General features: G+C 39.7%; 1 protein-coding gene across 1 annotated transcript in view; it reads left to right on the top strand.

The window, feature by feature from the left end:
- Positions 1-8,245: 8,245 nt before the first annotated feature.
- hk2 (hexokinase 2) overlaps positions 8,246-18,805 on the top strand; it is an 86,801-nt gene continuing 76,241 nt past the window's right edge. Inside the window, exons 1-2 of the mRNA XM_047381579.1 lie at positions 8,246-8,482; positions 16,301-16,463. Coding sequence (XP_047237535.1) covers positions 8,435-8,482; positions 16,301-16,463 — 211 coding nt within the window. The 5' untranslated portion in view covers positions 8,246-8,434. The remainder of the gene's footprint in view (positions 8,483-16,300; positions 16,464-18,805) is intronic.

Here is an 18,805-nt window from a genome sequence, read left to right as displayed (position 1 = left end):
GTCTGACTTTCATTTGTTCATTCTCATAGAATTTTTATTCATTATTACCTTTGTCAGATTCAAGTTATTTCTGTGACCATTTTGGGTTTTTCTTTCATTAACTGAGGGGTACCAACAATTTTGTCCACATGTGTATAACCTACAACTGAAAAATGCAAGGGAATGTTTCTTTTCTGAGATCATCAGCAAAAACATTAACAATGCTCGTGCATTATTTACCACGGTCGACAGGTTAACAAACCCTCCAAAGTTACCAAAGTTATCTCCAACTAGAACTGATTTTGACAAAGTTTCCTAATTTCACCAAGTAAACTACAAAAACTTAGAAGAAATCGTTCACCAAATAAGCTCTTCTTCCTGCTGTCTCGATGTTTCACCCACAGCTTTCCATAAGAAAGTTTTGCCTGTCATAATGTCTAATGATTTAACTCAAATAATTGATACATCCCTTTTGTCAGGTGTTTTCCCTCAGGCTCTAAAAACAACAATTATCAAACCTCTATTGAAAAAGAGCAACTTGGAGGAGCTGCTACTACAGAACTACAGGCCTATCTCAAACCTCCCCTTCATCGGTAAGATAATTGAAAAAGCTGTGTTTCAACAGTTAAACAACTTCCTAACAGTGACCAACCGCTTCGATGTCTTCCAGTCAGGCTTCCTGCTTACCAGTACAGAGACTGCTCTTGTCAAGGTGTGACTTCTGTGAGTCTATAAATCACTGAATGGCTTAGCACCAAAATACATTACAGACTTGTTACCATACCATACCAACTTTATTTAAGAAAGCACTTTATACACCGACAGGACCAAAGTGCTGTACACAATCATAAAAACAATGCAAAATGGAAAAATATTGAATATAAAATACATATTAACGTACAGACACAATAAAACAAGTAAAGACATCTCAGATTTTGCCAAACGCCAAAGAAATAAGATGGGTCTTAAGGAGTGACTTAAAAACAGTGAGTGAAGAGGCCTGTCTTATGCCCAAAGGAAGATCATTCCAAAGCTTGACTTGTTGTCAACCACCAAGACCTCTCAGGTCTTCTGGCTCAAATCTACTCTGCATACCCAGAACCAAAACCAAACATGGAGAAGCAGCTTTTAGTTCTTATGTTCCACTAATCTGGAATAAACTCCCAGAAAACTGTAAAAGCGCTGAAACCCTAAGTTGCTTCAAATCAAGATTAAAATCTTATTTGTTTAGAGTGGCCTTTGTATGTGTTATCTAAACATTATTAGTTAAGTTTTCAGTCCAATTTTCCTTTCATTTTCTTATCCATCATTCTATTCTCTTTATTTTTTATTTACTTCTGTTGTTTGACTTTCTGTATCATTGTAATGTTTTTCCTTATGTACAACGCCTTGAGTGCCTTGTTGCTGAAAATAAACTTGACTTGTCTTGACTATATGGTTTCAATAAATGTTCACATATATAAAGATAATCGTTTGTTTATTTCGTGCAAGAGTGATTTATCTGTCAAAATAAGTTCAAAGTTCCCCCACCGATAGGTGAAGCAGCTGATTAAACAATGACATTTAATGTGGTTTTGGTTAATAATTATCAGTTATTAATGATAATCAACTAATTGTAATCATTAAGTGCTTTGAGCCCATATTCACAACATCAGAGGACATTTCTGATTTCTATTTGTAAGCAATGATTTTTGGTTAAGAAAATACTTTTTCTGAATTATGATTTTTATTTATAATTTTTGATCAATATTCATTAATCAATAATCATAATCCTTACATTGCTCTCTCATAGTTAGGTGAACTTATTAGTTCAGTCTATTTTATTTTTTTTCACTTTTTACATTAATTATTCTTCCTTTTAGATCTTTGTTTATCTTTCCCCAACTGATTTATAGTTTTCTTATATCTCTGTTTAGCTCATCTGTGTTAACTACTCTGCCTACTTTAGCTAAACAGTTTTCCCCCTCCCACAGCTGTCCACATCTTCTCTGATTGCTCTTCTGGTTTACTTGCTATGTTTCCTCCCCTGTCTCAGTACATGTACTTGCTAGTTCTCATTTTTCTTTGCTGGCTTCTTCCTTTGACTTCATGTTCTTTGTTGCCTTCTCTCTCTGCCATATTTATGGCTTTCCATTCCTGGTCCTATATACTTTTATATATATATATATACAGGTCCTTCTCAAAATATTAGCATAAAATTTTTTTATGTTGCTCCATGAGGGCAGATGATTCAACTCATTATATTAAGTTCTCCACTATAGTCCAATATTCAGAAACCACACCTTCCTGGTACATCTAACTACAACAGAGTACAAAGCTACAGGTCCTTCTCAAAATATTAGCATATTGTGATAAAGTTAATTATTTTCCATAATGTCATGATGAAAATTTAACATTCATATTTTAGATTCATTGCACACTAACTGAAATATTTCAGGTCTTTTATTGTCTTAATACGGATGATTTTGGCATACAGCTCATGAAAACTCAAAATTCCTATCTCACAAAATTAGCATATTTCATCCGACCAATAAAAGAAAAGTGTTTTTAATACAAAAAACGTCAACCTTCAAATAATCATGTACAGTTATGCACTCAATACTTGGTCGGGAATCCTTTTGCAGAAATGACTGCTTCAATGCGGCGTGGCATGGAGGCAATCAGCCTGTGGCACTGCTGAGGTCTTATGGAGGCCCAGGATGCTTCGATAGCGGCCTTTAGCTCATCCAGAGTGTTGGGTCTTGAGTCTCTCAACGTTCTCTTCACAATATCCCACAGATTCTCTATGGGGTTCAGGTCAGGAGAGTTGGCAGGCCAATTGAGCACAGTGATACCATGGTCAGTAAACCATTTACCAGTGGTTTTGGCACTGTGAGCAGGTGCCAAGTCGTGCTGAAAAATGAAATCTTCATCTCCATAAAGCTTTTCAGCAGATGGAAGCATGAAGTGCTTCAAAATCTCCTGATAGCTGGCTGCATTGACCCTGCCCTTGATAAAACACAGTGGACCAACACCAGCAGCTGACACGGCACCCCAGACCATCACTGACTGTGGGTACTTGACACTGGACTTCTGGCATTTTGGCATTTCCTTCTCCCCAGTCTTCCTCCAGACTCTGGCATCTTGATTTTCGAATGACATGCAGAATTTGCTTTCATCCGAAAAAAGTACTTTGGACCACTGAGCAACAGTCCAGTGCTGCTTCTCTGTAGCCCAGGTCAGGCGCTTCTGCCGCTGTTTCTGGTTCAAAAGTGGCTTGACCTGGGGAATGCGGCACCTGTAGCCCATTTCCTGCACACGCCTGTGCACGGTGGCTCTGGATGTTTCTACTCCAGACTCAGTCCACTGCTTCCGCAGGTCCCCCAAGGTCTGGAATCGGCCCTTCTCCACAATCTTCCTCAGGGTCCGGTCACCTCTTCTCGTTGTGCAGCGTTTTCTGCCACACTTTTTCCTTCCCACAGACTTCCCACTGAGGTGCCTTGATACAGCACTCTGGGAACAGCCTATTCGTTCAAAAATTTCTTTCTGTGTCTTACCCTCTTGCTTGAGGGTGTCAATAGTGGCCTTCTGGACAGCAGTCAGGTCGGCAGTCTTACCCATGATTGGGGTTTTGAGTGATGAACCAGGCTGGGAGTTTTAAAGGCCTCAGGAATCTTTTGCAGGTGTTTAGAGTTAACTCGTTGATTCAGATGATTAGGTTCATAGCTCGTTTAGAGACCCTTTTAATGATATGCTAATTTTGTGAGATAGGAATTTTGGGTTTTCATGAGCTGTATGCCACAATCATCCGTATTAAGACAATAAAAGACCTGAAATATTTCAGTTAGTGTGCAATGAATCTAAAATATATGAATGTTAAATTTTCATCATGACATTATGGAAAATAATGAACTTTATCACAATATGCTAATATTTTGAGAAGGACCTGTATATATATATATATAGGTGTATATAAATATTTTTGTAACGCACACCTAAATAGTTCTAGACTGAGAGATATAAATTAATTTGCTTCCCGTCCGTTTTGTAATGTCTTTAGATTGAGGCATAATGTGTTGCTTTTTAAAATCTTTTAGCCTGCTTCATGTCGTCAGAAAGGTTCTGTTTAAATTTCAACTTGATTCTGACTGTAATCCAGCCTGGGGTTTTGGGGGGGTGATGCCAAATATGTGGCTAATCACAGTTGGAAAACTGCATTGTGTAATTAGTCGTCGACCACCCCCCCCGACACATGTTACAGGCAGGTAGATTGTAGAGGTTCTACCACATTTCTTCTGTGGATAGAAGATCCTTCAATGTCTCCATCTATGAATTGAAGATTAACTCGTCATTAGCAATGAGCATAACTCTATAATAGCAAGAAAAATAAATTACAGACTCATCTCTCTAGAGTTGCATAACAAGGCATGATAAAAATGATCGAGGTTCTAATATTTTCAAAATATATAACCCTAAGCATACTAAAGCTCACTTCAGATTTCACATTGCCATTTATTTTATAAAATGATGGTTAAGCCTAAATGGAAACTCTACATCAGAGAAACTGAAACAGTTCAAGTTTTAACGGCTTGTAGAACAACCCTCTTCACCAGCTATAACCTGTAACCTGTCATTTTCTGTAAGACTTCCTTAGTCCCTCACTACATTGTGATGAGAGGTGTATATATACAACATTGCTCCATTGCTCACTTTAAGCCAAGCTTCATTGATCATATTTTACTTGAGATTTCCTATTGTACAGAGTACACAGTGAACTCTGTGACCTCAAGGTCTCCAGGCCCTGTGCCTCCAAAAGCAATCATTCCTCCTCCACCACCTTGCTTTACAGTTTGTATGAGCTGTTTTTGCTGGTGTGCTGTTATTGGTTTTCAGCAAACATAGCTCTTTCGATTATGGCTGAAAATCTTTATTTTTGTTTTATTATTTGCCCAAAGAGAAACCGTTTAGGTTCCCTCAGGTGCAAACTTAAGTTGTGCTGCCATATTAATTACATGGGGGTGGATTTCTCCTAGAGGCTCCTTTTCAATCTTTTTCATATTGTACTACAGTAACATTTAATATTTATAAACTGCATTTGATTCAATGGGCCCTGGCTTCTGTTTTCCCACTTAAATCCAAATTTTCACACAGCTTTTTGCCATTTTAAATGTTTCAAATATTAATAACAATATGGAATCTGTTTTGCTTTTTGAAGAAACTTGTACACCTGATAAAGATTAGATAATTTTTAATACACCCTGATGGGTGAAACCCCAGTATTGAAAGAGGGTGTCTTTTTTTTTTGCCACCATGAATGTAGTACAGGTCCTTCTCAAAATATTAGCATATTGTGATAAAGTTCATTATTTTCCATAATGTAATGATGAAAATTTAACATTCATATATTTTAGATTCATTGCACACTAACTGAAATATTTCAGGTCTTTTATTGTCTTAATATGGATGATTTTGGCATACAGCTCATGAAAACCCAAAATTCCTATCTCACACAATTAGCATATTTCATCCGACCAATAAAAGAAAAGTGTTTTTAATACAAAAAACGTCAACCTTCAAATAATCATGTACAGTTATGCACTCAATACTTGGTCGGGAATCCTTTGGCAGAAATGACTGCTTCAATGCGGCGTGGCATGGAGGCAATCAGCCTGTGGCACTGCTGAGGTCTTATGGAGGCCCAGGATGCTTCGATAGCTGCCTTTAGCTCATCCAGAGTGTTGGGTCTTGAGTCTCTCAACGTTCTCTTCACAATATCCCACAGATTCTCTATGGGGTTCAGGTCAGGAGAGTTGGCAGGCCAATTGAGCACAGTGATACCATGGTCAGTAAACCATTTACCAGTGGTTTTGGCACTGTGAGCAGGTGCCAGGTCGTGCTGAAAAATGAAATCTTCATCTCCATAAAGCTTTTCAGCAGATGGAAGCATGAAGTGCTCCAAAATCTCCTGATAGCTAGCTGCATTGACCCTGCCCTTGATAAAACACAGTGGACCAACACCAGCAGCTGACACGGCACCCCAGACCATCACTGACTGTGGGTACTTGACACTGGACTTCTGGCATTTGGCATTTCCTTCTCCCCAGTCTTCCTCCAGACTCTGGCACCTTGATTTCCGAATGACATGCAGAATTTGCTTTCATCCGAAAAAAGTACTTTGGACCACTGAGCAACAGTCCAGTGCTGCTTCTCTGTAGCCCAGGTCAGGCGCTTCTGCCGCTGTTTCTGGTTCAAAAGTGGCTTGACCTGGGGAATGCGGCACCTGTAGCCCATTTCCTGCACACGCCTGTGCACGGTGGCTCTGGATGTTTCTACTCCAGACTCAGTCCACTGCTTCCGCAGGTCCCCCAAGGTCTGGAATCGGCCCTTCTCCACAATCTTCCTCAGGGTCCGGTCACCTCTTCTCGTTGTGCAGCGTTTTCTGCCACACGTTTTCCTTCCCACAGACTTCCCACTGAGGTGCCTTGATACAGCACTCTGGGAACAGCCTATTCGTTCAGAAATTTCTTTCTGTGTCTTACCCTCTTGCTTGAGGGTGTCAATAGTGGCCTTCTGGACAGCAGTCAGGTCGGCAGTCTTACCCATGATTGGGGTTTTGAGTGATGAACCAGGCTGGGAGTTTTAAAGGCCTCAGGAATCTTTTGCAGGTGTTTAGAGTTAACTCGTTGATTCAGATGATTAGGTTCATAGCTAATTTAGAGACCCTTTTAATGATATGCTAATTTTGTGAGATAGGAATTTGGGGTTTTCATGAGCTGTATGCCAAAATCATCCGTATTAAGACAATAAAAGACCTGAAACATTTCAGTTAGTGTGCAATGAATCTAAAATATATGAACGTTAAATTTTCATCATGACATTATGAAAAATAATGAACTTTATCACAATATGCTAATATTTTGAGAAGGACCTGTACATATGTACAGCTGCCACATGTGGTACCTAAGCTGCCTTAAGTGGTTCTGAGAAGAACTATTTTTAATGAATATGCTCAACCTAAATATTTTGAGAATCCCAGCTTAAGCTGTTGACAGTGAAGCAGCTTTCTTTGATATTTAAAATTATAAAAACACAAAACCACAGACAAATGACAAATTAACCTATTTTCACATATTTTTTTAACTCTCCACACATCAACTTGTGTTAGCGTGAGTGTTTAGTCTCACAATTAAAAAATACACCAATTTAAAAAAAAAACAATACTTATCCTTTTCCAAATTCTGCTAAATGTTTAAATATTCGTTTATTTCAGGTTATTATCTTGCTCATCTGTTTTGTTTTCTTTTTTAATTATACTGCACAACAACTATGAGGTATTCAGAGTCAAAAACACCCCTATATTCAGTTTCCAATGGTTGCAGAATTAGGTGACTGCATGGCAATATAGTTAAAATCCTTTTTGATTCCCTTATCTGCAGATAGGTTGATTTCTTTATAATTTTAACATGATCAGAAAATCAAATCAAATTTAAAATTCTACTCACCCATGTTTGAATAGAAAAAAAAGAAAAATTACTTGTATTTCAGTTTGATTTTTTATATTTTAAAATAAAAAATCAAATAACCACTCCTTTTTTTCATTCCTATTTTCTGATGAAAACAACCAACTTTAAAAACAAGCACAGACCAAGAAGCAAGCCCTGTCGGTCCATTTATGCTGGTTTAATTTAGCTTAATCAAAACGTTGACGTTTGAATGACATCACATCCTGCATAACCATGTTCCAGTAGCAAGTTGAAAACCCAGTTGGGTTTGCTGATCTAAGTTTACTTAACTCAACAAGACTGTAACAATGTATTTCTGTGCGTTTTCTACGTTTATATGCTGAAGCAACACAGTCAATAATTTAGAAATTCCATAGTAGTATGAGTTAAAGCTGATTTCACAAACCAATGGAAATGCAAATAAATAGTTTATTATGGCAGCTATTATTAAAGGTTTAAACTGCATCCTTCAACCTAACACTCAGTGCCTATTAATATGACTTCTTTTCTTTTTCGTACTTTTTATGACAAAATCCAACAAATTTATTACGTCCATGTCCTGTTGTACTGCAATTTTAAAATACCTGTTCTCATAAAAGTAGATAGAAAACTTAGAAATTAACCTTCTGAGGATCTACTTGTTATAAAAAGGCTGAAAACCAATGTCTCGGTTAATGGTTGAAAAATATTACGAATATCAACACATAAAAGTCATTTAGAGGAAAAGCTGCTCATTTTACGTACAACGGAACACGTCGCGCTTCTTCAACAGCCAATCGGTGCCATTACTGTTGAACGACGTCATCTAACCACCCAGTTCAGGAAGCTGGAAGTTTCTTGTTTCCTAGAGTTCGGCTCTTTTGTTAACCAAATTTCAAACCTGCAGTCTTTTGTTGGTAAGAAACTTTTTCGTGTCCGTGTTGCGAAAGGCGTAAGGGGGCAGGACGCAAAGTTTACACATCACTCATCTGAAGATGTTAGCATCAAGTCTCCCTGAGCTCCACGATGACCACGCACAAAAAGTAAGTACCGGTTGAAATAATAACTCCACTGTGTGAGATTTGTGGGGACCGGAAGTGTAAGTAATATGTTGTAATCTGAGAATTCGTTTCCCGCTGCTGGGAGATGAAATCGGGTCAATAAGGTCGCCCGAATGCTAGCATGATTTTACTGTAGTGTTTGTTGACACAATGTCAATAAGACCTGTAAGGCCAGAAAGTCATAGGAGCAGCAACACGAAGGACGGGACAACTCTTAAACTTAAAAATATAAAGCTACGTAGCTACTTTATTTTGAGTGAATCATTAATACCCGTGGTAGATTTATATGTAAAAAGTTATTTTATTCAATCAAGAAGCTTGTTTCTGATAGGAAAGGTCACTGGCAACTCGTTTAAGACCTTAAGGGTTAGGGTTACAAGGGGTATTACTTTTAAAATATAAAAAAAATTTTGTTTTTGTTTATATTTGAACAAAAAATAGCTTTCAAAAAAATGTATGCCCTTCTCAATAATCCAATAATAAGAACCTTTATTGGCATAATAGCAATCAAAGTCTTCTTGTGATTGCTGACCAGTTTTTTACATGTTTCCACTGGTATTTTGATGATTTATCTTTAGTGATGATCTCCAAGTCTTTGAGGTTGAAAGGCCTTCTTGCCATCACCCTAATCTGTAAATCCATTCACAGATTCTTTATCAGATTCAAATCAGGACTCTGGCTGGTTCTAGTCAGAAGAGACATGTTAAAAAAACAAAAATGGTTACTTTGATTCTAAATCTGGTGAAATCTTAACCCTATGAGATGGACCTTTAGCTACGGAGTACGCAAGGGGACATGGGGGAAGTTTTTTTCTTTTGCGTCAACCATGCAATACTTTTGCGTTTGCACGCAATACTTTTGCGTCCCCACGCAATACTTTTGTCTTTGCTCGCAATACTTTTTGCGTTCCCACGCAATAGTCTTTGCGTTCCCACGCAATACTTTTTGCGTTCCCACGCAATAGTCTTTGCGTTATCTCGCAATACTTTGTGGGATAGTTTCCAAACCAGATAACTGCAAAAATGGAACAAACACTACACCCGTTTTTGAGATTCATTGAGTTTTATTTTGAAATCGGACTTAAATAAAAGGATCTTCAATCAGACTTAAAGACAGTTATTATCCACAAGCTGTCAAACTACTGAACTCTGGACAATAATACTGCACAAAACCACATCTGTGACACTTTATTTGTGTATTGCTGCTGCATGATGTGTATTTTTTTTTTTTTTGGACGCCATTAGTGCTTTTGTTTTTATCGTGATTTGAACACTTCTTTTTATCTTAACCATTTAATCACATTGTTGACTGCATGTTAACCTGCATATGATAAATAAACCATACCAATGCCATATCAGTGTTGTTTGTTTTGTGAGCAGTTTGTTATCTGTGCTGCTGTTCCAAAATACACAGTTTCTCAAGGTGATTGAAAACGTTTGCGGTGAACGCAAAAGTATTGCGTGGGGACGCAAAAGAAAGATTCCCCAATGTCCCCTCCGCAGGCTCCGTACTTTAGCTGAAGGCACAGTGAGATAAAGACCAGATACAAATAAACAAAATGAGGGACAAAAACTTTGTTCGTGTAGGATAACATAAAGGCACAAAGGGCCACAATTTAAAACCCTAACCCCAAATGTTAAAAGGATGTCTGTCAGTGTTGCCAGGTCCGCTTATTATAAGTGACTTTGGGCTTGTTTACCTCTAAAGTCGTTAGCAAATCCCATGAATTGCGGGTTGTGTCTTTTGGACTTGTTTTTGAATGTGAAGCTGCTTATTTGGGCTTGTCTTTCTTACCGAGGGAAACCCCTTGATTATCTCCCAGCTTCCCACAATAAAGCGTGTGTGTTGGAGCAGAGCTGAAACGATTCCTCGAATAATTCCAGTAACTCGATTACTAAAAATCTGTTGAACTATTCAGTGCACTGTGTTGCGGCTGGGCTATTATCTGTGTGGCGCAATGCCCTTACTTCCTCTTGTGGATGTGGATGCCGAACGGTTATCAGCTATGGAGGGAGATGGCGAGGAGGAAAAGAAGTGCTGAAAAAAAAACAACAAAAAGCATCAAAAGTGTGGGATCACTTTAAACTTAACAGAAAACGAAGCTTAGTGCATGTACTGCAAATCTGACTAGGCATTCCATAGTAGCACGTCCTTGATGTTGCAACACCTGAGCAGAAAACATCCACTGCAAAGGCATTGGATTTTTCTTTAAAAAAAAAACAAAGCACAAGGAGTGTAACTTGGCACTTAAATTCACTACCAGGTTTCAGTTTTACCTGGATAACATTATGCTTTTTAATGTTAACAAATCTCTTTAAAAATCCAGAATGCAATATGCAAGAAACACTGTATGCTGTTTTTTTGTTTGTGACAATTTTCCGTGCAGTGGCAGCTAGCAGCACTGTATGTCATCCAGGGCTGAGCTTTTGAAATGATGATGTTAGAACCTTGTTTTAGCTGCAGATGCATACTTTGCTACAAATGTTTATGTGTGCACTAGAAATTCTGTTATTGCAATTAAACAAACAAAAAAAAAGTAATAGAAATATGTTAACTTGCATTGTCTCGTACTCATACTCGTCATCTTTCGCTTTCTCCGGGACCGGGCCACGGGGGGCAGCTGACTCAGCAGAGACATCCAGATGTCCCTCTCCCCAGACACCTCCTCCAGCCCCTCCTGGAGGAACCCATGGCCTCCTCCCGAGTAAGGCATCCAGGAGGCATCCGGTATAGATGCCCGAGCCACCTCAACTGGCTCCTCTTGATGTGGAGGATCAGCGGCTCTACTCCGAGCCCCTCCTGGATGGCCGAGCTCCTAACCCTATCTCTAAGGGAGTGCCCGGCCACCCTACGGAGGAAGCTCATTTCAACCGCTTGTATCCGGGATCTCGTTCTTTGGGTCATGACCCAACGTTCATGGCTATAGGTGAGGGTAGGAACATAGACTGACCGGTAAATAGAGAGTTTCGCTTTTCGGCTCAGCTCTCTCTTCACCACAGTGGTCCGGCACAGCGCCCCCATTATTGCGGCAGCCACACCGATCCGTCTGTCGATCTCCCGCTCCATTCTTCCCTCACTCGTGAACAAGAGCCCAAGATACTTGAACTCCTCCATTTGTGGCAGGAATTCCCCTCCAACCTGAAGAGGACAAGCCACCCTTTTCCGGTCGAGAACCATGGCCTCTGACTTGGAGAAGCTGATCTTCATCCTAGCCGCTTCACACTTGGCTGAGAACCGCCCTAGTGCATGCTGTAGGTCTTGGCTTGAGGGGGCCAGCAGGACCACGTCATCTGCAAAAAGAAGAGAAAAATCCACTGGTTCCCAAACCAGACCCCCTCCGGCCCTTGGCTACGCCTAGAAATTCTGTCCATAAAAGTTATGAACAGGACCGGTGACAAAGGGCAGCCCTGCCGGAGTCCAACATGCACCGGGAACAGGTCCGACTTAGTGTCGGCAATGCGGACCAAACTCTTGCTCCACTTGTACAGAGACCGGATGGCCCCTAATAAAGGGCCCCCGATTCCATACTCCTGGAGCACACCCAGTGTCCCACGGCCAGGAAAACTACACTGCTCCTCCTGAAGCCGCGGTTAGACTATCGGCCGCTCTCTCTTCTCCAATTTCCTGGCGTAGGCCTTACCAGGGAAGCTGAGCACATCCTCCGGTCACCCTTCTTATGAAGGGGACCACCACCCCAGTCTGCCAGTCCAGAGGCACTGTCCCCGACTGCCACGCAATGTTGAAGAGGCGTGTCAACCATGACAGCCCCACAACATCCAGAGACTTGAGGTACTCAGGGCGGATCTCATCCACCCCCGAAGCCCTGCCACCGCGGAGCTTTTTAACCACCTCGGTGACTTCAGCCTGGGTGATGAAAGAGTCTAACCCCGAGTCCCCAGCCTCTGCTTCCACCAGGGAATGCGTGATGGCAGGATTGAGGAGGTCCTTGAAGTTTCTCTTTTATGTATTTCTATTACTCATAAGCTTAAGAAGTTAAATGAAAAATCTGCAGAATGTGCCAATTTTTTAAATCCAATTAATTGTCAGAATAATGGATAAAATACTCAATTACTAAGATAATTGTTAGCTGTTGAACCATGTTGGCGCATCCAAAAGTTGCAGGACAGTAGCTGGCATTACGGACCCCTGGTAAACCATGGTAGATACAGCTCAAGATCATTTGGCTGCTAGACTAGGGCTCAGGTTCCTGCTTCTGTTGTAATAAATCTAAGTCAGTTGAATTATTTTCAGTACAGTTAGCAGGGCAGTGTAATGACACTTATTTCAACTTAATTTTGAATCCCATTGTCCATATTTGATTGGATCTAATGGACCCTTTTGACAGCAGGTGTTATGGCTTGTCACAGAATAACAAGCACTGTGAAACTTTGAACTTCAAATAATATTTTTTTCAATAAATGTCCTTGTAGAATTGCTCAGTCTTTGTTCCAGGGGCCCCCTGCGATGAATATTGTAGAAGCTCGCAGATTCCAAAATATGCTATTTAAATGACTGGTCAGCTGTCAGCTTGACATTAAGCTTGACTGCAAGTACAATTTGACTCATTCATTTTAATCAGATGTGTTTGTGACAGGATAGAACTGAATCTTTCATGGCAGCTGTTCCTTAGGGTCAGAAACTGTGAAAGGCTGAAGTGAGTCATGACATAAGAGCCACAGAACCTCCTCTACATAATTAATACATTTGTGCCCTTTTAGCAGGAGTCCAGAAAAAGTTCTGGTTTTGATCATTCAGATACATGTACAGTTCAAAATGTCATTAAGGCAGAAAGCTTTGTGTTCTTATAGGAAACTATAAGAACACGATGCTTTTCTGCCATATTTCTGCACGTCCATCAAGTTGAAACAACAGGAATGTTTGAGTGATTTGTAAAATTAAGCACACTGGTCAAAGGTTTGATACATCTGTCAGTGAGATTTGGTATTAAAGACAGTTGGTGGACTTTTTTTTTTCCATGTTTGTTGTTTACCCCTCATTTATTCAGACTTTAAAGGTTGCTTAGATTGTTCAACTAAGGGTGTATTCACACCAGGAAAGTCCTTTGGTCCACTTGTTTGGTCCGGACCAAAAGCGAACTTTATTTTTTTCATTTGGTTCGTTTTGTTTTCACATTGTACTTTTTGCAAGTGAACTATTACTTGTAAACAAAGCCACGCGGGTGACGATCATTGTTCCCACTGGACAGACACTAGGACAACAGCTGTAGACGTGCTGCGTGCAGCACCTGTGTTCTGCATATTTATGCCGTTATTACAGCTGTAATATTATTGTGAGACTCAAGAGCAGCTCATTCAACACGGACTTTGAGACGTTCCATTTATAATTGTGGAACCCCGTCGGAGAATGCGTGCTGAATGCCGACGTTCTCTACGTGCCTTGTCCCACAACAAGCCAGTAGCGTTGCTAAGCAACACAGCTTATCAGGTATGATTACCTTACAACACACATCTTTGGTACCGGCTACGGTGGCTTTTTATGTCCAAAGAGACATACGCTTTTTGTAGTTGGTTCGGATCGGGGCCGGTTTGTATTCAGACCATAAGCGAACCGCACCAGAGTCCGATTAGAAGCGGACTGAGACCACCTCAAAAAGTGGGTCTCGGCCCAGTTTTTTGGTCACACCTGCACAAAAGGACCGGACCAACGGGGGAAACGAACTCTGGTCCATTTAAAGCGGACCAAAAGTGGCAAGTGTGAATACACCTAAAGTAAATTTTATGAACTTAGGATCCAAGTCTTCACACCAGAAAGAAAAAACAATTATTCGCATTTCATGCTGGTGGAGCATAAGCAGGTTGTAAATAAAGCTTCAAAATAGAAAAGTCGCAAGGGACAAAAGGAACATAGTACGGAAATGTTTATAAACCGTATTAAATGAAAACAGGGTGTTGGTGACTGTTTAAGAGCATAGCCTTAAAAAGTCAAAATCTTTGCATAAGCCTGGCATTCTTGTGGTTTTTCTGTCAGAGCAGGGATTCACGTTGTCCTGACCCTCTAATGGCAAAGGCAAAATACCACATGGCTGTATTGTTCAGATGCATAAACAAGGCCTCTTGTTTATGGGCTCATATAACATTTCTTGAGGCATTCTGATAGGTTGGGACAAAATCTTAGACCTCAAAAACATATGTACCAAAGGGTTTATAAAGAAAAAGACAGATTCTCGACCCAAATTAAGGCCTTTACAGATGCTGACTGCACCAAAATAATGATGACGGCATGAGAGAAGGGCTTAAACAACAAGCACTTTGGAAGACCACGCTCCTCCGACAGCACGCTTTTTCCTTTTGGATTTTGCAAGCGAGGACCAAAGTGGGAAAAAAGAAAGGTGAAAGTAAGTTTAATTGTAACTCGCACACAATCAATAAAACAGCACTAGAGTAAAAACTAAAACAAACAACAAAAGAAACAAAGATTGTGTAAAAAGTGTCACACTAATAAGTGTTAAAGCCATCTTAAATTGATGTGTCTTAAGTCTTGCCTTGAAGAAGCCCAGGTCAGACATAAGTCTTAATTTGGTTGGGAGTTTATTACAAAGTCTAGAGGCTACCACAGAAAAAGCTTGATCACCCCAGTGCTTATATTTAGACCTGGGCTCTTCCAACAGGCGCTGGTTTGAGGCACTCAAGACTCGACCATGCACACAAACAGTTAAAAGATCACACAATGGAGCCAACCATTTAGAACTTTAAAAGCAAGCATTAAAGGTTTAAATTTAATCCTAAACCTAATGGGGAGCCAATTAAGGGATGTAAGTATCAGTGTGATGTGGTCCTGTTTCCTAGTGCTTGTTATAAGACGGGCAGCAGCATTCTGGATGGTTTTGAGGCAACTCAATAAAGACTGGTTTATACCAAAATACAAATAGTTATAGTAGTCCAGACGCGAAGTTATAAAAGTGTTGACAGCCTTTTCAAGGTCATTACAATTTTAAAACCTTTTGGCTTTGGCTAGCAGCCATAGGTTAAAGAAGCTTGTCCTAACCTCATTGTTTATTTGTTTGTCAAGTTTGAATTTTGAGTCAAAGGGCATGCCAAGATTTCTAACAGCAGAAGTGTAGCTGAGAGAAGAATCAAGGCCAGCAGTTGTACTGTTCCAAAATACATTCTCACATTCCTGTCAGATTTTTATTCATAAAGGACAACGTTTAGAAGCATGTAAACACCACAGCTGCTCTAGTAGACTGCTGTATAGTTTTTTTTTTTTTTACAGTAGCATGTTTTATTGGAAAGGGATCAATTAAAATATTAATGAAGTCTCTAGGATTGAAGATGCCACAGAAAATAAATTTCTTTGTTAAACACCTGCAAAATGCTCACTTACTCTCTCATATAACCAAAATATCAACAAATGGCACAACATGCCAATCTGGATCATCCAGGCATCAGGAGTTCTTTCAGCTGCTCAGTCAGCTCAATCATCCCGGTTTTGTGGCTCATATAACCTTGTGTTTGTCCAAGCCGTAGAATTAACATCCTATTAATCACTCTGGTCTGTCTTGGAACGAGATCCTTGCTGTATCCTAGCTGTAGTTTTCCCATTTCTACCTTTTAGGCAGAAAGCCATTGTGCAGCCGTGTGTACAGCTTGGCTGTCTTCCTCCTGCTACACTGTCCCCCGATGCACCAACTCATTTAACTAGTGCCAAAATATTATTCTTGGGCCAAAAGTACACAAGGCATTGAAAGAGGGGCATAGTGGTGAGATTAGGTCTTTAATGCATTTTTATTTTTTGTTTACCATACATTTCCAGTTATTGGTTTTTTTATTTGTTTTTTAGGTGGACAATTACCTGCACCAGTTCAAGCTGTCAGACAAGACTTTAATGGAGTTGTCTTTGAGATTTCGGCGAGAGATGGACAAAGGCTTATGCAGGGACACAAATCCCACAGCCACTGTCAAGATGCTGCCAACATTTGTGCGCTCCACTCCTGATGGAACAGGTACGTCTTCCTATTTAGCAAATCTGTTTCTTTTTTGTTGTTTTTTTCTCAAATATCTCCTCTCAACACAAGCTTAGTCCATATCAAACCTTTAGTTCTTTTGGAGAGAACTGGCCCACAATACTGCCAAATCCATCCTGAATGTGAAGAATAATGGAAAAAGGCCTTTGAAAGTTTTAGCTTTAGTCCGAAACAAAAAAAGTCATTTTAGAGCTGGCAAATGTTTTATGGATTTATAATGGAGCACATAGTACAGAAGTGTGCAAGTACATTTGAGTCAATGCATTTCAGGATTTTCCAAAGGCTCTCAGTTTTTCATTGAGCACTGACTGTTTTTCCTTAGTTTGTTCACTCAATGTAGCTAAGCATCTTGAGAAGATCATTTTTACTGCACCATTTATCTGTAAATAATTTCATTAATTTAAATTCAGGAGATGAACCAAAGGAATGTTTACACATAACAGGTGACTTCAAATGATTTTAATGCATGTTTTCAAGCACTGTGTGCAGCCTGTTTTAAAATCCCATCTAGCATCTACAGTTTATTCCTAATCATCTTCACTTTTTCCTGTCTTCTGACATTTGAAGCCAAAACTTTATTGTGTTTTATTGGGATTTTATATGTTGCACCAACACAAAGCAATGCATAACTTTGATGTGAAAAGAAAAACGATGCATAGGTTTTTTTTTCTTAAATCTTGCTAATAAATACCTGAAAAGTGTGATATGCATTTGTCTCCACCCCCTTTTGCTCTAATACCCCTAAACAAAATCTGATGAAACCAATATCCTTCAGAAGTCACCTAACTGGTAACTCATTGTTTTTCTCATTAAAAATGCAGCTGTCCTGTGAAAGCCTCCGAGGTTGGTTACAGAACATTGCTCAAAAAACTATATTATAAGGACCATGGAACACTGCAAGACTGGTCAGAAAGTTGTGCACTGCACTTCAAATTTGGCCTTTTATAAAAACATGACAATAAGAAATTTATTGTTGATTGGAAGTCATCAGAAATGCCGCAAGCTATGTAGGGGTCACTGCAGACGTGTAGCAGAAGATGCTCTGGTCAGATGAAACTAAAACTAAACTCTTTGGCCTACAAGTAAAGTACTAGTAATATTATTAGTAATACTAATAATATTAGCAACTCTATTTGCTAATAAGCTTTTACCCAAAAATGAAACAATTATTTCAGGTCAGCTTCAGCTAAAAGTGAGAAGTGAACTGCCGATCCTCCAGCCGAATATGAATTCTTTAAGGTAGTTAGAAATACGAAGCTCCACATGTGCTGCTTCTCTACCACTCCAGACTACGGGTGTTGCTTTCAATCAGTGATTTTGTGATTAGAGCCTCTGATTCAGCTAACAAGATCCTCTCTTCAGAAGATGCTGTGCTTCGCTTTACTGCTCCTGTTTCGTTCTCAATCAATTGTGGCTACACTCCGTGTTCTGTTATTTGCTGGAATATGTTGGAAACGTTTTCACTTTAAAAGCACCTTTTAACAGCTGCTACTGATTATCTGCCCAGACACGACCCAGACCTCTGTAATTAAAGGGACTTATGTAGCCTTTGCAATGAATCTGATACCTGTAACAACAAGGCTGCTTCCAGAAAGTCCACAAGCTTATAAAGTTGTTCCACACACATCAGTTGTCTCTTTCTGACTCTTCCATCCTCTATATCTTTGTTTAAGACTGTATTGACATTTTCTGATACTTTGATTTTAATTTTTTAGCGCTCAGAATTGTTGTCTGAGTGACAAGAAATTGCCCAACAGATTTACTTTCACAAGCAGAGCATCACAGCGAATGCTTTAAAGCTCTGCTTGATATTTATAAAATAAATTTTATTATAAACTTCTTTGGGAATATTTCAATTGTTATGGACACGGAGACTGAAATGAAAAGGAAAAAAGAAGCTCAAAAAAGAAAGAGATGGAGCAAAAGGGAAAGAGGGCAGAAAAGGAGGAAAGATTGGAGGAGAGAAAGAAGGATGAAAAGAATACAAGATTACACCCTGCTTGCTTATACACCTGCAGCTGTTTTCTTTTTTTTTTTTTTAACAAAATAGTACACGGTAATTATGAATGTAAAATGTACTTCGTAAGAGGTGCAGCCCAAGATAGAACATCTGTGTATCTGTCGACTCCTGAAGCTTAACAACCTGTGAGTATGAGTGTGGACGCGCTTTTGTATACAAGGTTTCTCCACAAAAATATGCAATAGCGAGTGTGAAGACCCACAGACCTGCCCCATGGTCCCTGGACGGACACTGAGGAGATCCGAGCCACAGACATCCAAAGGCCCCCCAAAGCACAGGAACCCCAGGAGAACCACCGCCG

Source organism: Girardinichthys multiradiatus, chromosome 12, assembly GCF_021462225.1.
Source record: "Girardinichthys multiradiatus isolate DD_20200921_A chromosome 12, DD_fGirMul_XY1, whole genome shotgun sequence".
Lineage (NCBI taxonomy): Eukaryota > Metazoa > Chordata > Actinopteri > Cyprinodontiformes > Goodeidae > Girardinichthys > Girardinichthys multiradiatus.
This window is presented reverse-complemented; position numbering and strand designations above follow the sequence as displayed.